Here is a 22,527-nt window from a genome sequence, read left to right on the forward strand (position 1 = left end):
AGGCTGGTTTTGAACTCCTGAGCTCAAACAATCCGCCCGCCTCGGCCTCCCAGAGAGCTAGGATTACAGGCGTGAGCCACCGCGCCCGGCCTGTACTTTTTTTTTTTTTTAAGAATTTCTGTACTTTTAACAAGAATCTGTATTTTTAACAAGAATCTTCACAACTCTGCAGGTGAGCTCCAGGATCATTCTTTGATAAAGAATTTATTAAAGTATTTCCGATATGCCCCAAACATTACTTGCTGATCTCTACAAGGCAAAGGTGGTATTTGTTAGTGACATGATTTTGAAGATCTAAATGTAATGAAACACTATGAGTTCAGAAAATATTTTCTTTGACTATTTTAAGCTTATGAAATGTTTTCAAGACACATTTCTAATACATTTGTTGAAAGCAGCTACCCTTTTTTTATTTTCATGAGTGCATACCAAATATTCCTAAATGATTAACCTATGTTCGTATTTGAAATGTTTCTTCCTGAAAATTTTTCTTTGTATTTTCAACGATTTTTTTTCTGGTTATAGCCTAGGCTATTAGGGCTGGAAGAAATCCGAGAGATTATAGTTCAACTTTTTTGTTTTGTGAATGTGGAAATCAAGATGCAAAGGTACAAAGACAGCTGCTGAAAAACATAACTTGAGCTTTCACATATAGACATGGAAAATGTAAATTACAAACATTTCTTAGATGAGGAAATCCTTAACCTTAACCATTTGGTTAAAGCATTTGGTTTTAACCAAATGTTTTGGATCCCTGAGCAAAAAGGCTTCTTGCTGTTAAATTAAATTTAACTTAAAATTGCCTTTGTACATAGCAAACTGCAATATAACTTAGTATGTAAACAAAGTGCAACCTAATTTAAGATTACATTCTTGTAACAAATAGCTAAGTATCATCCAATCACAACAGCCAAGCTTCAGCCAATCACAGGCAGCCAATTGATCAGATCATGTTCATATAAGGAAAATGCCTCATTACACCGTGACCAAATCAGGCAAATGCTGAGCTGTAACCAGTTAAGCTGCTTCTATATATCACTTTCTTTTTCTTTTTATAAATATTGCCTGTTGACATTGCTGGGTGGAGCTCTTTGAACCTCCTCTCCTATTTCTGAATGATGCCCAATTTATGAATTGTTCTTTGCCCAAATAAACTCTGCTAAACTTAATTTGTGTAGTTTTTCTTTTAACATTGTTAACTGTCAAATATACTACTCTATTTAACCCTACCTACTCAACAGAAAATAAAAGACGTGGTTTGAAAGGGTACAGTTGGATTTTATCCATTTTCTATTAATCTTTAGTAGTGAAGACAAGGGCTTAGGGGTTACTAGCTTTTAATAAGGAAGATGCTGATCTTAAAAAGTAGATAATTTCCTCAATTTGTAAGGTTTAGGTAAAATTCAGAAACTTTAGGTATTTTGGGATATATAGCTTGGTCTTTAAGGAACTCTTCAGTGTCAGGACTCTAAGAATTATAGGGGCTGATAAAGTTATTGTTATTTCTCTAGAAACAGATATTTCAAGTGTGATTTGGTTGATACCTAGTTTGAAATCCTTAATAAAACTTTACTCTGTAAGATAGGTATTCTTAAAGCACAATGTGTTATATTGAATTCATTTTTCACTTTGACTTCCTTCATAAACTAATGATATATCCTTGTATATCTTTGGTACCCTTGTGTAATAAAATAGCACTTAAGCACACAGAAAGAAAAGGAAGGAATGCAGAAATAATAAAGAACCACATAAATAAAATGGGAGCTATGAGGTTTTAAATAAAGAGAGAGAATTAAGCCCAAAGAGAAATAAAGATTTTTTAAATCAGATGGGCCTTGAACTCCAACTTCCAAACATAATTAACATTCCAAGAGTGAGAAAAAGAAAGTCAGAGATATTCAATGTCCAAGATGCACTTTTCTCTCAAAGGTAGAAAAAAATCTGCCTCCTTTTGCTCTTTCTTTGTTCTCCATTATAGAAAAATATCTCTAACTATTCTAACACCCAGCACTCCCCAAGAGATTTGTTGCTGCTGTAGACTATAGAATGTTAGTATTCTTGTCTCTTGAATTAATGTTCAAAATTTCATAAATATGAATATTTTTATATAACATTTACAAGATTTTCTGCCAAGTATAAAAATCTCACTGAATGTAAATTTTGCTGAAATTATGTTGACAACATATTATGCAATTTTCATAGTTAATAGTATACATAATAATCTGTAAAAAATAATCTGGTAGCAGATGAAATGGAAATCTTTATATATATTTCTTATATAAAAAATTCACTTGACCACTTCTCAAAGTATTAATATTTAAAAAATAAAAGTGCTAGGTTTGTGCATAGGGAATATTTTAGCATGAGAAACGCTTTGACTCGTCAACATCCTGATGTTGGATAATGTCACCATTAACTGTGTGTGTGTGTACATGTAAGTAAAAATGTTTTATTTTATTTCTCTCCGACTTAAAGTGATTAAATTTTTTGTTTTGTTTGATGGTACATAATTATCACTATTTACTTCATTTTATCTCTTGGACAAAATTTGATGTGATCAAGGATGTGGAATGATGGCACATACTTTGCTTGAATTAAATTATGAGAAAGCACTACATAATTTCAAAGTATTTTTTCTCTTAAAGACATCTTATTTACTTTTTATTATACCATATCTTTTAAATCAATCAGTTCTATTTAAATTAAGAAAACAAAGGTAGAAAAATTCAACAATTTTTCCAGGCTCATGAAGTATGATTGCAGAATTAAAAATAATAGAATTGTAGAATTGCAAGAGAACTTGAAGAGACTACCCATGTTTCTGGTCGTAACTCTTAATTTCAGGGAGGGAGAAAATTGAAGTATGAAGCAGTTAAGTGACTTGCTCAAGATTATATGGTAGGTAGGTGGTAATAGAGCCAAAAGAGAAAGTAGGTTACTCAACTTATGAAGCAGTTAAGTGACTTGATCAAGATTGTATGGTAGGTAGCTAGTAACAGAGCCAGAAGAAAAACTACATTGCCCAATTGCTGGTCCAGGACTCTCTCTACTCTACCTCACTGACTTATGTAGAGTTTGGAGTTTTTATATTTACCTAATTTAGCTGGAGTCAGCAAGCATAGCCCTATGAAACAACTCTTTAATATTTAAAGGAACCTGTTAATCAACTGTAAATTAGAACAGTACTGGGAAGACCAGTGAAGGAACAGCTAAAAAAGAAAATATTCATTATGGAATTTGAGTCAAAATTTAGAGAATAAGAGGAGACACAATGTTGCAAAAGTGAGAACCAGCAATGCATACACTCATTTGGGAGAGTGAAGAAGTTGTTGGAGACCAGGAATGGGATTAGAAAGCAGGATTTACTTGGCTCAAAGAATGCATATTGGGGAGTAACTAGAATGCTGCTTGATGAGAAAGGAATTGGGGGCAGAAAAAGAACAAAAAAGGAAAGGGATTAGCAAGGACTTACTAGGCACAGTAAGGAGTGTCTGCTAAGTTCTAGTGACTAAATATAACTTAACGAGAGCAGTGATGTTTTTGTCTGTTTTGTTCACTGTTGCATCCTCAGTGCCTAGAAGAGTGCCTAGTACATAGCAGGCATTCATTAAATATTTGTTAAATGAACAAATAAATAAATGAATGAGAGATGTGGAAACCAATGAGATTGAAGCTCTTGAACAAAAGAGTAATAAGATAGAAACAGTGCCCAAGGTAGAGTATAGCTGTAAATATGTAATGGATGATGTAACTATGTAAAAGAAAAGGAACAGAGACAAATCTATTAATGTAGCATGACATGAAGACTTAAATAAGAATCATAATCACAGGAAGAGAAAAAATTTAGGGTAGAAGGAAAATAAATGGAGGGAAAAGAACATGATATGGACGTGAGCCAATGGAATGCAAAGGCGAACTGCAAAATCGTTTAGGTTCAAGCTCACTTTTTTCCCATTAAAATGGATATCTGGGAAATTAAGCACTAATGGTTTTATTTTTTGAAATATAAAAGTGGTTTCAGAATCCCTCATAAAACAATGAACCAACTGTAAATTTTTAGTATAATATGTTATAACTTGGGCAAACACAGCTGTTTTTCCAGGGTATCTTTGAAACTATTTTTTAATTGTGGTAACTTTTCACAATAAAATAACCCTGACGTAGGAACTGATGAGATTGACAATGCAGGCTTATCAGTGCCAGTGGAGGTTCTGTAGCTAACCCTTTCAGTGTTCCTATACCCTGTTTAACAATCATCCCAGATTACTACTTTCACTGTGCTTCTCTCAACTGAACCCTGCCGTTCGCTATAGATTGACTGATATCCTTATTTCAATCAAGCACCAAGAAATAAACTAAATTGCTTTCACGTGAACAATTACTTCCTTGCTTTTTTATAAGTGAATGCTTATAACATATCCTGTGTTATTAGAGAGACCTATTTAAAAGCCAAAACCACTGATCTGAATATGTAAATTCTAGAATTTGCAGCACCTTAGATAAACTAAGGTAACTGTTTTCTACTTGATTAATGACAGCAAGAATTAAACCGCAGTAGCTGGCATATGGGAAATTGCTGAGAATGAAGAGCCCATATTTTGGCTGACATGCTGTTTGCCGCTTTCAAGTCTCCTTTTATTTCATCAAGTTCACATGAAGGAGAGAAAAGGCATTGAGTGATGTTCAGAACAATTATAGCACCTTTCTTTTTCTTTCCTGCAAAAAAAGAATAAATTTCTTTTCTTTACTTTACCTACCAATATCTTTTCCATCTCACACGTTTTATTCCTTTTTTAATGACAGATGTTATGAAAGTGGCCTTTGTCATTATACACACTGACCTCTCTTAAGAGCTTAAGCTGTAGAAAACTAATGGAGTCTCCTCATCTTTGAAAATGCCATTGCTCATTGCTACCCCAAACTCATCACCAACATGGAGACACAAAATTCATGGACATATAGGAAGATAAGGAAGAATGTCTGGGAACCTGGTGTGTAAACCTGGGGAAAAATACCTGATAAATAAAAATAAATCCTCTTCTATTTTTAGAAACCTGCTTCTCTATTTCATCCTTTCTGCTATTTTGCAATTATTTGTAAAAGTTTCCTTCTTTCTTTATAATTTATGGTATAATATGATGATTAAAAGTTCAGACTCTGGAGTTGGACTCCCTGTGTTTTGATCTTGGATCTGCCACTTGCTAACTAAGTAACCTTGGGAAAGTTATTTAGCTTCTCTGTGCTTCACTTTCTTCAAATGTAAAGAAAGTATAATAATAGAATCTACCTCTTAGGGTTGCTGAGATCATTAAGTGGAATAATAAATATAAAGTGCTTATGGCATTTGCATGGTATGTACATGCATCATGTTAAGTGTTAGTCGCTATCATTATTATTTCATATTTGGTGCAGATTTTTACAATAGTACCTTTGAATTAGTAACATTTTATTTCTTTTTTCCCTGCTTATAGAAGTAAATATGTTATATGTTGAAATTTTGAACAATTTAGAAGAACTATAAAGAAGAAAAAAATCTCCCTTCTGTAATTTTACTATATCTAGAGGCAGTAATTACTGCCACTATTTTGTGCGTTCCTTCATAACAATAATTAAGTCCATTCTTTCTCTTCTACCTCCTTCCACTACCACCCTTGCTCTAGACACAGAAGAAAGCACAAAATATTTTTATAAAGAGAAACGAATTAGGAAAGGCAACCGATTAGAAAGCAGAAATCTTGGCTTCCCCTCCCTGCTCTTCTTAGATCATTTAAGTAACAATGGGCATTTCACTTACTATCTCCGCATTTTTGTCCCTCCACTGAACTAGTGCAAAACTGGGATAACAAGAGCTTCCCTCTGTCGTTTATACAAAGGTGCTGAGATGCATTACATCCCTTAACTTCTCAAAAGAAAGTTGATACATAGAAAGGGGCAAAGTACAAAGTAGGAGAGTATAGTGCAGCTAAAATCTTAGTCTACGGAGGATGTGTTTTAACAAAATCCCAGAGAAAGCAAAAGACAGGAAGTTGCTATATACTCTCCTTAGCTGCAGGAGCTATGGAGAGGTCTCCTCTAACCTATTAATTATAATGCATTATGGTTTTTAAAGACTGTCCTCTGGTATGCATTTAGAGTAATGTCAAAGAAAAAATTCCATAATAAACATTCATTAATATTATCACTTATTGTATTATCCCATAATAAGCCAAGAAAGAACTCTATGAAATTAGGATAGCTGTGCTCCTCATTTAAATTCACTCTAACGTCTTAATATGCATCTCTCCTGTGGTTACAAAACATCACCATTTTTATCTAATCTGAACCCTCAAGTATCATCTCCATACCAAATAAATAAACGATTCATTTATCCAAAATAAAATGAATCCTTCTGAAATTGGGTGATTTACATAAACATGTGAGATATTAGTTACTTTTGCTAAGAACACAAGAAAAATTTCATCATTTTAATTCATTTCTGGCTTTTCTGCTCCAGATCTTTTCCTACCTAATGTTGAGAGACTTCTTCCGAAGCTCACTCCACTTGAAGTTCATGTTGTCCAAACGTCTTTGTAACAGGACTGCATCATCAGAACCTTCTAGAGATCTCAGGATTTTTTGGCCATTTTCATCCAGGTTGTGATAGATATCCGTGTGAGCTTCGATTTCTCCTTGAAGGTCCTACAGGACAGCAGGAAGAAGAATATGTGCAGAATTACTGAACTGAAAAAAACAGCTATGAATGTGAATTTGGAGAAATGCAAAAAATAAATTATTAGCTCTGAAGACATTTCAATCGGGCCAACTAACATGAAGATAAACCTCAAATCACTTTTCTTGGGGTATTGTCTCTTCATGTTATTATATAGATTGAAAATAGGCATCTTATTAGGTATGATAAATTTACTCCTTGCCATTATGAGTTGGAAAGTAATACATTCATAACTTTATAAATTTCATAAGTTATATCTTTAGGCCATGGACAAAACATATTGTTTTATGGAAGTTATATGAAATAAAATTCTGTGATAAAGTACACTCCAGTGCCAATCATTTCATTGCAATATAGGTTAAGTCATATTTCCATGTAAATAGTATTCTGTAGAGTTGACTCTGACTGTAAAAGCATAGAGAGACTAATAAACAAGGTTGTATTTGATCCATAGCACCAGCATATTAATGGAATCTATCATAGGAGAGAATCTTCTTGACAATACACATTAAGTTCACCTTGGTACTGCAGCATCATACATATATTACAGCATCGTACATTTATTAGTATGACTTCCCATTTAAAATATCGTCATATTTTTAGGCTTGACAACTGGAAAGTCCATAGGACCTTGGTAAGACTTATGATAAGAGGTCATGCATTCAACTTCATTTGTATATACACAGATCAAGAAAATTATCATATTAGAAGAATCTGACCTTTACATGGTATGTCTTCCTGTGTAACATTTTCAGCTTGAACCGGGGACTACAGCACTGATCCTGTTGCATAGCAATTCTGAGAAAACCCAGAAACTGAAAGATCCCTGCTTTAAAATGCCAACTTTGCTTACATTCTGTTGACAGAATGAATTTTGGAGCACAGGCCTCACCAGTCAATAATAATAAATGGCCACTTTGTACTCCTCACTAAACGGTAGCCAGGCGTGTGGATGTGGGAGGGACCTCAAAGAGAGGAGGCCTGGAATATGCAACTGACAGTTTATATTAAACAGCCAACTTTTCTTATCATTTTGCCATTACAAGCCAGAGACATTATAAATTCATTTTATATATGTGTTTCCCTCCTTGTTCCCAGCAGAACAGTCAAAGCCAAGGGAACATTCCTTAGAGAGCTGCTGGGTACCAGCATTCCTTTCTGCCTACACAATGAATGAAGGCTTTGTACATTATCTGACTTGCTCTTGGAGATTTGTATGCTTCTGTTGAACAAGTTTAAAAATTCATTCTGAAGCTCCGAACAATTGGATTGATCTGTGTAACTAGAAAAGTTTTTTCTCTCTTTCTTTCTCTCTCTCTCTCTTTCTAAAATTGAATTAAATTACTCTGCTAAAGTAAGGGGGAAAGAGGCAGCAACTACATGTTGGATATTCTGGAGAATTGGCTCATGTTTTCAATCACAGCCTCTTAAGATGCAGAATTTTGAATGTTGCACGAGTAAGGTAGATGAACAATGAATGTCTCCTGTCACTATTTTTGGCAGCCAAAGTATCACTGATGGACTCTAAAGAGAGTTGTGTCCTATTCTCTTTGATTGGGAGACAGGAAGGGGAATATGGATAGAACCACATCAAAAATTGAAAGAAGGAAAATACTAAAGCAGATTGAGTAGCATCTATCTTTATTTCATCAAAACCAGGCTTGTACTGGAAATATATAGACTGATTTTGAAACTAGTTATGTGGCAGAAAACTATCATTGGGCTTCTTGCAGAGTGGAATTTGGTCAAATATACATCTATTTGATTTTTTTCTTTTTTATTCTTTTACCTACCTGGAATAACATGCCTGCCTAATTTGCTACTTCTTCAGCAAAAGAAAAAAGTGAGGTGATTTATGTAAATACCCCAACCAGATTCCAAGTTCCGTATAATTTCCTCACTTGTCTTTTACTTTACTTCTCCTATTGTATTTGATTTGTACACTACCTAAACTTTACCTCCAAGTATATACTTGGGGATTAAAGCCAAACTTTTAGTTGTTCAAGAAAATTAAGTATTTTGACTAATAAGATCAGTTTTCTACATTAATGTGCATATAAACAATAGTATATTTGAACTTTTATATTAATATCATGCATTGATATAGCAGAGATCTAGTCCCAGTCATTAGTTCCTTAAGATCAAGGATATTATGAAGCCATTGACACTTTCTTTGTTGACTAAAGAAAGTCTTTCAAAGCATAAATAGGATGTTGATTGATGAATTTGCTAATTTTCATCTTTGCCATGTACGTTATACTGCATAAAAACATTTTTGTTGTATTATCAATACAGAAATAAGTATAAAATTGGTAAAGTATTTATTATATCAAAGACTGATTATTTGTCTAGTTTTAGCACTGTGGGAAATATAAGAGGAATGCAAGAGACAGTTCTGTCTTTAATTTCCTAAAATCTAATGTGCATTTTATTTAATTCATTTATATTACCAACTAAATATTGATGAGAATTTCTTGCCAAACCTCATAGATACTGAGATAAAAACCTCTCTCTTTAGAAATGCAAAAGTGGCTGAAGTAAAGTTTTAGCACTGGGAGGAAGGTAACTCATATGTCAGTACTACTTTTCTAGGTCATGATGGTAGTTTAGAGCAATAAACGACACATGTACAGGAAAGGGCTTTATAGGTTACACAGCACTTACAAATGCACTGCCTTAGTTTTTCCTCCTCCTGGCTCTGTGAATTACATCACATTTTCTGTTTTGCAGATGAGACCACTGAGGATCAGACATGTTGCCTAAAAGTCACATATCTAGTAACTGGGAATTGGATCCAGTTCTCTCGACTCTAGAAGATCTTGGGCTGTCTCTGCCAACACATCTGCTATAAGCCTTGGATGTAACATACAGTAGTTATTAAAGCTGAATGAGGATGTTACTCAGAAGAGGGAAAAAATTATTGTTGAGGGGAAAACACAGTGAAAGACAGCATTCCTGATTTTGATAAACCATTTACCTACATAGATGGCTTTTTTTCTGAATGAAAAATGGAATCCTGACTACCTTTTTCATTTCTCGTTTTGCAATGGGGCATCAGGGACCACCTGTAAGCAAAAACTGTAATGATAAGGTCTCCTTACTACAAAATATCCTGCTGCCAGAACAGAAATTCTCCCATTAATAAATCATCTCTTTGTCTACAAGAGCCATGTGAACTATGAGCCACACCAGTTAGTGACTTGGCATAGTTTGACCATGCTCCTTTCTCGGAAGGCAGGATAGTAGGGATCTGTCAAGCTACAGGACTCAGGCAGGTTGCCCTAAAAGCGAGGTGAGTATCAGCAAAGAACACAAGGCCATCTATCTAAGGCTGGCATAGTGTAGTGGAGATTTTTCAGTACCAATAGGCAGCATGAGTACTAGGCGGGGAGGACAGGGCAGGTAGAAAGACACATAGTCACATTTGCATAAAACTACCATGAAGACATTTGTCTTAAGACTAAACTTTAGACTTAGGGGGTACAAAGAAGCAGGAGGTTGGTATAGAGAATCAAGTGGGGTTCTCAGAGTGTAGTCAATCTGGGCACAGGGTAATTTTCATAGAAAATTTTAGATAGTTTTATTTCACTTCTGACTTAACTAGAAAATATCACTCAAGCCTTAGTCCTTAGTTACTACATTCACTGCATTTCGTGTAATTTTCTCTTCTTGTGATTGCATTCTTTAGGAAGAATAATAATGAACAGGAGGAAAAAAGCATTTGTTACAAAACAACAAAAACCACAGCAGCAGCAGCCACAGCAACAACATATCTAAGACTTACTGTGTATCAGGCACTATCCAAAGCGCTGTGTATACATGAGCTCATTTTATCCTCTTAATAAGCCTCTAGGGTAGGCATTATTATTATCTTCATTTTCCATATAAGAAAATGAAATTACGGAAAGGTTGACTAAAAATGTCCAAGGTCGCACAGCTAATAAACGATGCAGCAAGATTTCAAACCCAGGCAGTCAGACTCTAGGGATTGTGGTCTTAACCACTAGGCTGTATTATCTCTGAGTTTTAGTTTGTTGATGGCAATTTTTCCTATTAATAATGCCCCCTTCGAAATTTTAGTAAATCTAGCACTGCCATTACACAATGAGGGATAACATTGTTTTCAGCACTCAAAGAGTAATTTTTTGGCTTTATTAATATGGAGACTGCTAAACAGATCTGTAGCAGTAGACAGAAATATATCCAATGTAATAAGAGAGAACATAAAGTAATTAAGAAAATGGGTATAAATGGAAAAATAATGTGTGCTCTCCTAAAAGAAACATATAGCCTAAAGTTCTGTATAATTATGGAGCAAATTTCAGCTGTGAGTACTAAAAAAGTTGAGATATGAGATAAGCAATATGTTCATAGTGTAGTTGTTTTAGGAGTAGGGGGATACTGTTTTCTGGAGGATTTGTACAAATCCCAAATTTCCTTCTTACCTAAGAGTCTAGGCTACTCCTGTTGTAAATCCCCCTTGTCAGCCTCCAGGGAAAACTCATGGCAAAATGCAGTTAAATAGACATAGGTTTGCCTCTTCCCAGTTCTCTTTCCCTTATTAGCTGCATAACATTGAAAACTCTTTAATCTCTTTGGCTTCACTAAATATTAAATAATAATACCTACCTGCTGGGTTGTTTTGAATATTACATGGAATAATTTTTGTAAAATACTTTGAATGGCATCCAGAACACAGGAAGTCTTTAATAAATAACAGCTAATGTAAGGCTTACTATTATAAGAGAATCCATGTGGAAATCAAGTGACAGAAATAAATTGCATGAAGTCATGTACTTGGCTTGAGCCTTGAGGGATGAATAGGACTGAGAAATGTGGAGCAAAGAGGATATTTCAGGTAAAAAGAATAGCATGGAAATGGCATAAAGGTGATATGAGTTTGGTTTCTGAGCACGGACAATTAATTCACAACCTGATTAGAATGTATGATGAGTGTTAGGTAGAATGTAGCATAATTCCTCAAACTAAGCAGGATAAAACTCTTCCTTTAGGAAGCCACTGAGAATAAAAGTTTGTAAAGAAAAGTACAAAGATTATTGAATATTAAATTCATACTATCTCATTCAACAAGTAGAATGAGCCATGGTGCTCATATGTAATAAGACAACTGGGGAAGAATATGAAAAGTTTCAAACTTTTTACTAGAAGAAAAATAAAGAAGGGAGATACCAAGAATTAGTGCTGAACACTTCTTTTTATTATCCAAAAAAATAATTATGATGCTATTCCAGAACATCATGATAATAGCATCCACATATTTTCTTTTCTATGTATATGGATGTATTTGTCTTTAAAAAAGAACTCAGCGAATGAAAACTTCCCCATTTTAATATAGCTGAAAAGTGAGAAAACAAACGAACAAAATGACATAGGGAAAATAAGTGACTGAATCTCCTTAAAATTTTTATTATAGACACACCGTCTCTAAGCTTTTCTGAAAGTAGTTAATATGTGAATAATTGCAAGGCCATTAATTCTTCCTTATTGATAATTTTTGCCTAATTGAAATAAGCTTGATGGGGGAGGGGGAAGTGATGATCTGATTTCCAAGAATTTAGGAGGTCAGACACAGAAGATACAAAACAGGAAAGAAGTTGTCCTTGCGGGCTAAGTTGAGAGTAGCAAGAAGTGACACCTGACAGGGAACCAGAAAGGTGTAAAAGGAGCTGCAGGCATGCATAATCGACCAGGGTCACACAGTGTGGAAACTAACAGCTCTACATGTATTAGTACCAGTCAAAGGTATCACATCGCTTTATAGCAAAGCAAAATAATTAATGTTAATGATGATGATCCTGAATTAGCCAGAGAAAGCAGATTTATTTTCAATAAATCTGTTTAAGAAGAAAGTAACATATGTGTAATGCTTCAAAAGACTTTTTTCCAGTATAGTTGCTTTGAAAGCCGGTGTTGTTTTAAAGAAATTAAACAAGACAAAAACGAACATACAAAAGTCCCTTATCCTGGTTATCCAAAATGATTCATTAAACATGGGCTGTAAATGGTTGAGGATTTGGAGTGTACACACACACATACACACGCAGATATTCCGTTATGAAGAACAGAAATCGAGAGTAAATCTTTAGAAACATGTACAACACACGCGCTCATACAGAGACAGATATTCCATTATGAAGAACAGAAATTGAGATTAAATCTTTAGAAACATGTACAGCAATCTAAAAATTAAAAAGCATGGCCATGCATTTTGTATGTCTGATTTTTGTAAATTTTTTTAGTAATTCATTTTTATTGCATGTTACAAAATATTGGTCTATCATGGATTAGAAATTAAAACTAGCAAAAGAAAGTAAATTATCCTTCCTAAGGGATTTTTGAGAAGTACTCACATAAAGGATTTAGACCCACAGTCCTGGCCTTATAAAGACTCTAATCTAACCACTGGAGCTTCCTAACTAGATCAGGAAATAGAGCTGGGTACAGAATCACAAGAGAGTATGACTTTTTTTTTTCCTTTCTATATGTGGCCATTACAATATCTTTAAAAGCAGCAGAGTTGTCATCCCAAGAGAAACAAGAGTTAATTTGAGGACTGCTGTTTGGCTTGGAGCCTGGTTGCTCTAGGTAGATAAGGAGTATGTTTTCAGGTCCATTGCATTGCAATGCATCTTAAACGAGCAGCTATGGATTTAGGAGTCCACAGGCTTTGCTTTAAAAATGGCTGTTATTAAAGTCCTCAGAGACTATTATCCTGCAGGGTTTGTTGTCTTTGCTTTCATATTTCATTCGAAAATTCTCACACTTAAACACTAGAACAGCGGAGAGAAGGGATATGCTCTCCTGCCTCAGTACATTCCCAGGTGCAAAGCTTTATTTCAAAATCTAATCTTTAAAAATGCCTGACCTAGGGTGGATTACCCCTGGAGGAAACTGAGCAAAATCCCATTCGTCAAACTGCCTTGAGCAATCCCAAACTCTGGTAACACGTGATGCTTTCTCTCCTTGTCTGACCCTCTGGTTTACTCTATTCTTAAAATTTCTTTTTAAAATTGAAGTGCTCATTTAAGATATGCTAGGTTGAAAGTAAGATGAGAGGTATTGTTTCTCTGCTGCATCTTGTTTTTCCTAGTTTCTTTTTATTCAGTCACAGTGCAAATATTCTCTGCATATTTATTCATCACACACACATGCATCAAGTGCCTATTGTATGTCCATAAATAGGGCCAATAATATCTACCTTACAAGGTTTTGGCAAAGATTAGATGAGATGATATGGGTATAACATCTAAGTACCTAACCTAGTACTTGACTTAAAGTTGTCTTCATCAAAGTTGTGTCCTTCCGGTCTCCCTCTCACCTTCTGGCATGACTCCAAGCCTGCCAGCAGAGAAGACGTGAGGCCATTCGAAAAAAAAAAAAAATGACTACTGAATATATATATAGAGAGAGATAGGAGCCAGAGCTGTAGGTAGGAGCTAAGAGGTAGTGATAAAGAGGGTCAATAGATGAGGTTCAAAGGATACAGAGTAGCCACTGAGAGCTTTGAATGCAGCCTGGAGATTATATCTGATCCCATAAGGATAAGATTCCACTGTAGCTTCCTGTGTAAAGGCATGACATCATGACAAAAAGTATTTGGGAATGGTTATTGGGAGAATATTTTCAGGGTACATGGTAGCAGGTAAATGGAGGCAGAAAGTCTTGTTGACAGGCAGTTTCAGCCATTCAGGAACCAGCAAAGCAGTGGCTCCAGAAACAGGGAGAAAGTAAAGGGAAGGGATGCTATCACCATTGAGTACTCATAAATTATAGAAACAGCTGCATGTGTGACTCAATTTCATCCTTCTCTTGCCCTACCTTTGGAAGGTAGAATTGAAGAAAGTGATAACAATTCACAAAAGCATTTTAAAGATTGAAATGTCATTTTAAGTTTTATTTTCCAAGGAGTAATTAAAACATCATAGATGCCATGTTTCAAACACATACATACATTCACCCATTGGTGCCAAATAAATTAGAATGACAAGACCATTGACACCCTTGACAAGGGCATTGACACCAAAGCTGCATGTAGACATAGGTGACTCCCACCTAAAATATACCCTATTAGGCATTCCTAAAACTATATGGGTGTGAGTTCTAAAAGACACAGTCTCCCGAGAAAGGGCAGGTAGAGCAATACTGTTTCAGATGTTTCTAAAAAGTTAGAAGCCATGGACCTAGGGGGAAACTAATGTTGATATCCACTTGGCTCAGCACATAAAGTTTAAAACAAGAATGGCATGCCTTCATAATGCTGGTGTTGGAGGATAAAAAAAAAATCCCTAAGACAGGCTGAGTTTTCTTTTTAAATACTATATCTAAAATTCATATAAAAGACTTATAGTATGTCGCCATATTATTTCAGATATTGCTGTACTGCTTCAGTGCTCATAATTGGGTGAACATTTCCTTAATGAGGCATCTTTCAGAAGATCATTGCCAATGGTAGTCTTGAAAGACCTTCACATGCAAACTCTAGATCATACATTTAAATCACAGAGGCAACCACATATGAAAAGTCCACAGTGTTGAAGGTACTTATGGTTTTGTACTATGTTTTATGTGCAGGAATCAACCTGTTTGAAGAAAAGCATCCTTATCTGAGAAAGACCAGATGGGTCTTTCCAACATTGAAACGTATTTATTATTGCAGAGCCATGATGAGGGCTGTGGGTAGGGTATGGGGATGAAACAGTGCAGGAAACTAATAGTTACAGCTCTTACAAAACCCTTACACCAACTCTGTGAAGTAGGCCTTCTTATCCCCCTATTGAGGAAACCATGAGTTAGAGAGATGAAGTAACCTGTCCAAATCCCACACCTGTTATGTGACAGAAACAGGATTGGAGCACAGATCTGCCTGAATTTATGTTGATTTTACTCCCCTCCTGCCCCTATTTCTTCCCCACCAGTTAAATACAAAGCAAGTGACTTCTGACTTGGGCTATATGTAACATAGCAACATAATTAACTCATTAATGCACCTGTGAGATATTTGGTTTCAGAACACTGTGGTGCTCCAATAGGAATGACCAGCAACTGAATTATTTCTCAGTTAGATATGAATTGTTTTATTTCTCCTCATTCAACTCAGAACTGGTATTTTGAAGATTCTGAAGGGCTCTAAATGAACAGAATACATTCCTATTATCAAAATAGACAACTATTTTCCCATGGACCAAAACGCATCTGGTTATATCTATCTGTGCAATTTGTCTATATTATGTATAGAGTTAAAAGTTAGAAAAGCTCTTATTTCTGGAGTCTCTTTGTCACCAAGTTATATTTTTTCCTCTTGAGAATCACTGTAGCTCAAGACTGTATATTAGAAATAAGCAATTAGTTGATGTCAAATCTCATCTTATCCCAACAGCAATATCTAAGAAGAAGGCAAGAACATATGGCAAAGTGCCATAATTATTTTTGATCATACAGTAGAAATCATAACAGCCATGTAGCTAATTTCCTCTGGCTTGTTTTAATTATGAAGGTTACAAATGCAAAATGACAACTTTATTCTACCCCTCATATCCCCCTCCCCAAATCCTCATAATACTCCTTCTTCTGGAGAGTGTAATGGGTTTTTGTGCCTAGAGAGTTGTTCCATCCTATTTTGATTTTCTTCTCTCATGGAACAGGTGGATGGTGATGGGGAGACAACCAAGTTACTCTTTTTTTAATGTATAAGGAAAAGGAGGAAGAAGGGATATGCATGTGGAAATTAATGTAAAGGTAAGTAACATTGACTTATCTGTCAAAGGAAACTTCATAAATTAGAAAATAAGCAAAATGCTAAGAGACATTTCTTTATTCCTAGAACCCACTGTGCTGGGGCCAGAAATCCACTCCACTTATGAGCTTTCCATTATAAATGTATTAATCCTTCCCAAGGCATTCAATTCAGTTCAGAAGATCCTAAAGACCCTTGGACTATCTTGTTGAAGCGGGCCCAGGGCATTCTTGACCTTTGCCCATGATACAATCTATGCTTCTTTCATCTAAGAAAAAGCAGATTTGGAGAACTATCCCCAGGAGAGCAAGGTTTGGGAAGGATTAGGCCTTTTAATGCCCACGAGATACGTTATGTAAGTTTTAATAAGGAACTAGAACAGAGAAGGGGATGTCTTTACAGATTATTTTATATCATAAGATTTTTTACACATGGGAGCTAGATTGTAATATCTATTAAAGGATAGAGGAAACATGTCTCATAGTACCCTGAATAAGAAAGGAGAAATTGGCTGGGGGTAGTGGGTCACGGCTGTAATCCTAGCACTCTGGAAGGCCAAGGAAGAAGGATCACTTGAGGCCAGGAGTTCAAGACCAATCTGAGCAACATAGTGAGACCCTGCTTCTACAAAACAATATAAAAATTAGCCAGGCATGCTGGCACGTGCCTGTAGTCCCAGCTACTCTGGAGGCTAAGGCACGAGGATCGCTTGAGCCCAGGAGTTGGAGGCTGCAGTGAGCTATGATAGTGCCACTGCACTCTAGCTTGGGCAACAGAGTGAGACCCTGTCTCAAAAACAAATTTAAAAAAAGGCAAGAAAGGAGAAATTGTAGCTGCATGTCATCATTGTCATTGATCTTGAGTATAAATGAGGAAATGAGGAAGTCTGGTCTGTTGGTGACCAAGAAAGAGAAGTGGTAACTAGGTCATGTCCATAGTGCTTTGCCATGAACAAATGTTTTTGATCCACTCTTCTTAGACAGGGGTACAAAAACTGTTGAGATGTCATCAATCTCTGCTCAAGTTTGTGATATGGTTTTAAATTTAACAGAAAAAAATCTAACCAATAGGAGACTGAGAAAGCAATGTGGATAATACCTAATTATAAATATTATCTTGACTAGGAAATAAAAGGACTTGCTGAAAAACCTTTCTGCCTGGTTCTGTCACAGTTCTTTTCCTTTTCCTCATTCACTTTCTGATTTTTTTGTGTGTGAACTGGCAGAAAGATGGGAGTCCCCCTAAACTTTGACTAAAAATACTTTTAAAAAGTACAAGACGTAAGTTCTTTATTTGCAGGAACCTACAGTACCCTGAAAAAGTCTTAAGCACATAAATGAACCAAATAACATGTGATTATGTTAAAGTGAAACATAGTCCTATGGGAACACAGAGCAATTAGCTTGCCTCCAAGACCTGTATATACCATCACACAGGTGATGATATTTGAGTGGGATCTTGAGAATTAAGTAGGAGCTGAGCAGCGGAGAAGTGTGAGAATGATATTTGAGGCAGAGGGAAGAGCATGAGTAAAGGTGAAGATGAGATGAGATGAGATAACATAATAATACACATTGGAGCTGAGTAACTCTGTATAGTTGGAGGGAAAGGTCCATGGAGGGCAGGAGAGGAGATGGTAAAATGAAAATGTCTGTATATATATAGTTGGACAGGGAGGAGGGCCTGGATTTTGAAGGGGCTTATACATCAAGCTAGGGATTTGGGCTTTTTCCTGTGAAGATGTTTAATCTGTTTAAGACTTTTTGGTAACATCATCTTGGTGGAAGTGAAAAGGTGCATTAGAGGGAAGAACACTACAGCCAGGGGGAACAGTTAAGACAATGTTATAATAGTCTGAGCAAGAGAGGATGGAGATGTACACTAAGGTAATAGTGATGGGACGAGGAAAAAAGGATCTTTCCAAGAGACCACAATTACAACTTGGAGACTGATTGAATGCAAGGGATTCAACATAGGGAGGCAAGATGAGTTTCTGGCTTAGAGAAGATGGAAAGTGATACCATTGACCTATGATTAAAGTGTTGAACCTCCAAGAAGATATGAGTGGTTTAAAATTGGATAGGTCTTAGTGATAGGGTGTAGAAGGGAGAATGCTATTGTCATTTGGGGCAGGAGGATACGTTCTGCACCTACAGGCATGGTGGCCTTGAGTAGGGGTGGTAAAGAAGTGTCCAGCAGGAAGTCAGACAGTCTATGCCATTTTTCTTGCTCTCTGAGGCATCTGTTTTCTCTATGTCATCCGCATGTGCCTGCAAACATGACCTTGCATCATGTATCAGCAGTTTGTCTAGTACAGTGTGATTCTTAAACTTGACTGAGCTTAAGAATCACCTGGAGGGCTTATTAAAACACAGGCTCCTAGGCCCCAAGCCCAGAGATCATGATTCTGTAGGTCTGGGGTAGAGCTCAAGAATTTGCATTTTTTACAGGTTCCCAGGTGATACTGATACTGCTAGTCCAGGGACCCTACTTTGAGAACGAAACACTGGTCTAGCATAATGGCCCATACTTGGGAGGCTGAGGCAGAAGGATCGCTTGAGCCCAGGAGTTTGAGGTTGCTGTGAGCTAGGCTGACGCCACGGCACTCTAGCCTGGGTGACAGAGTGAGACTCTGTCTCAAAAAAAAAAAAAAGAACACACTGGAAAATGTTGGCAAAATGTGATTTTGCTTATTTGTGCATCTTGAAATTACTCACAGTGACCCTAAGTACCAAATGACCAGATGTGGGAAAGGGGGCACAGCAAAGGACATTCCTTGGATGCTACAAGGAAATGCCTGTCACTATAACCACATTCAAGTAACCGGGCCCTTTCCTAACCTGCCATCTGCTTGAGAAAAACAAATAAAAGAGTGGTGGGTGGGTAACCATGGAGAAAAAGGGTGCTTTCAGCCAGGGGCCTGCCTGTGGAAGGACATAGCAGTTTGCACCTCGGGGAAAGCGTAGGTAGGGCTCTAGGCTGTCTGTCTGGCAGCCTAGTGAAACAGTTTGAGATCAAAGAAAGAGATAATTAAGAATGTGCTTAAAAGAAAACTTCAAATCAGTTGTGCTACACAAAGATATGAGACAATCTCTGTTGTAGGGAAAAGCACATTTTGACTTTATCCTAAGAAGCCTCCCTATGTGCCTTCCATAACCCAGTGGTATAGATATTTTTAAATGACCCTGAAAAGAAAGCAGAGGTGCTCTTTATTTCATGAAAAGAAGGCAATCTTTCATTTAAAGAACCTTAGGCCTGCTCCGCATGCATGCATGGAGTCAGGAACACAAGGCCAATATTGTATTATTCATTTTGGCAACAATAAATTCAAATGATAGCTCTGAGGTTGGAGAGAAAAAGGCTCGCTGAGGCGGAGAGCAGAATGCTTCTTTCAGCTTATCAAAGAAGTGATAGTGCTACAGGCAAAAGTACCCTGTAATAATCTAGGGAAAATACACCTCTGAGTCGATGAAGATTTTCTGTTATTGCATGGGCTGTTTTGCCTGAAGCCAAGAAAATTTTGTCTAATGATAATGTTTTAGCTGCTGATTCATCTCCTCTGTCTTCAATTCTTCTCAGCAAACTTTTATTGGGTCTCATCCTGGGCACATTTACAGAGCAATTTCCATAATGATAAAATCTCTTCAAATGAAATTTAAAATGTAATTAAAAGGCAGATGCGATGTGGGAAAGGCGATGCGGTGCAGTGGCTATACATCATCACGCCATAGAGGCCTCACTCAGCCAGCCTATGGCATGACCCCAGTTTCACTCTGATAAGATTACACACCCTTGTTTCAGGCTAACGGCTTGATTAGGAAAAAAAATAGAAGAAGATAAAACAGCCTCTTTATTGGAGAGATAAGTCCATGAACATGAGTTAGACTTTTGCAGCCTTCTCCTTTCTCTCTCTTAGACTTCAGAGGCTACAAGAAACTCCTTGAACACGGAAGTGAATGCAAACAAATGCACAGGTGAAAGCTGAAAGGATCTGCTTGCCCTGAGAAGCTAAGCTTTGTAAATCCTGTAGGGCCTATTCTAATGGTTTTAAGCGTGATGGCTAGAAAAGTATTATAGAAACTACAGGTAACAGCTCCCTGAATGGATGAATGCTTGCTCCTGGAAAACTGCCTGGTGCCTGAGAAAGCAAGAAAATATTCCTTGGGCAGTCAATTTTTGAAACCTCAGAAGTAACTAAGACTATCTTTCACTGTAAAATCAATATAAGATTTTAAGCTTTGGAATTTCCAAAACCCCAAAATAGCTTACCTACCCAGATGCCCAATCATGGTGTTCATCAAATGATATGAACTGATTTTTCACTTGGCTGCTGGTTTAAATATTGATAGATAATCATATAGTATGATAGGAAAATCATGTTTCTTAACACCTGGGGCAAATCAAATCTTTCAAAAGATCGGATTTTAGATCTAAGATCATAGTTAATAGATTCTGAAGAGGACTTGGGACTTTTAAATGTCATCTGTTTGATTGTCTTCTCTTTTAAACATAACATAACAATATTCACAGACAATCGATACTTCATATAAACGTCTGAGTTATATAGAGCAGAGCATTCCACTATTTTTTTTTCTGTTTTTTTCTTTGCCTAAATGAAATATTTCGATTGGCATAATACTTTGTCAATGGAATAAAATTTATCCTTGTGATATTGGGAGTTATGAAATAACTCATGTGTTTTATAATGTCATTAAATGCATCAAATTAAATTACAATTAGTAGAAATCATTTGAGGCTGACAAATACTCACCGAATAGCTATTGTGCTTTTAAGTATAATAATGTTTTTAGAGACAGATGTAAGATGCTAGGAAATATAATGTAAACTTTCAAAGAGAAAATGAACCTACCATACCTCTGAAATAAAAGCAATTTAGAAATCTGTTGTATTCCAAAAGAAGCACACAAGTTAACCTGCAAAGCTCCCTTCACTTGTCAAAGGTACAATGCTATCTTCAATTTGCTCTTATAGCAAACAACTCATGGAAAGTTTGACTTCACTGTAACAATATCCTCTTTTAGCCAAATAACCCTCCTTAACCCTTGGATAAAATTTTCTGCCAAATTCCCTTCCCACTCTTACCATCAGAAATAAAGGGATTGAAGAGACAGCACCATTCTCAGAAGAACTATTTGCTTCCACTCATCCAAGCTTCTACTGCCTGATTTCATTGCCATGGAAAGTCCTCCAGGATAACCTGGGGAGCAGCCTCCTCTATTCCTTCTCCTAACATCCCACTGCTTCCAATTGCTACTTATTTCCTGTTACAATCAGTAGCCTAGAAACTTGAACTACCCAACTGTTTTAAATGCAGAAGAGAAAATCTGAGGGAGACTGGAGAACAAAAAAGTGCTTCCGTGTTCCTGAAGAGCAGAATTGTGTTTGTATGATTGTTTTTCATCAGCCTTGGCTTCTCAGAGAGGCAGTATTTTTTCTTTTTCATACTTAGGCTAACATTTCTTCTCACTAAATAGTTAATTAGCATGGTGCAAATTCAGCATTCATCCTTTTGACATCTTCTCTCATGAAATAAGGAAAAGCAGTCCCTGACTTACAAAGAGTTGTCTAACCAAAAATCATTTGCAAATCAATGGTTGAGAACCTCAAACTCAAGTTTCCATGGAAATAATAGTCATATACATGTCTCAGGCCAGCATATATATGCATAGCTATGTATAGTTCAAAACTATAACATGGATGATCTATATCATTCTGATAGCATTATTTTGGGTTATGTGATTTAGGAAGCATGCATCTTTTGCGATGCAAAAGGGAGAGGAAGTATGGAAAGGAAATATTTCCTCTTTTGAGTCCTGGATTTACCCAATGCCAAACAGTAAGCAAAGGAGATCTGAATGGGCACCTGCCATCTCCTTCCACCTCCCACATCAGTCTTTCCTACCCTCAGAGTTCCTCCTGTTTTAATCATCATTCTCTCCTACCTGTTCAAAACCTTATTCCCCAAGGATAGACTAACCAGTTTTACATTCTATGAGATTTTTACATCTTAAAAAGAGGAAGCTGAGTTAATCCAAGTGAATCA

At 36.3% G+C, this 22,527-nt stretch overlaps 1 protein-coding gene across 1 annotated transcript in view; it reads right to left on the bottom strand.

Annotated features, from left to right (window-relative positions):
- DMD (dystrophin) overlaps positions 1 to 22,527 on the bottom strand; it is a 2,517,447-nt gene that overhangs the window by 370,086 nt on the left and 2,124,834 nt on the right. The window contains exon 55 of the mRNA XM_012638704.1: positions 6,506 to 6,678. Coding sequence (XP_012494158.1) covers positions 6,506 to 6,678 — 173 coding nt within the window. The remainder of the gene's footprint in view (positions 1 to 6,505; positions 6,679 to 22,527) is intronic.

This window comes from Propithecus coquereli, unplaced genomic scaffold (assembly GCF_000956105.1).
Source record: "Propithecus coquereli isolate 6110/MARCELLA unplaced genomic scaffold, Pcoq_1.0 Scaffold132, whole genome shotgun sequence".
In the NCBI taxonomy this organism is placed as follows: Eukaryota; Metazoa; Chordata; class Mammalia; order Primates; family Indriidae; genus Propithecus; species Propithecus coquereli.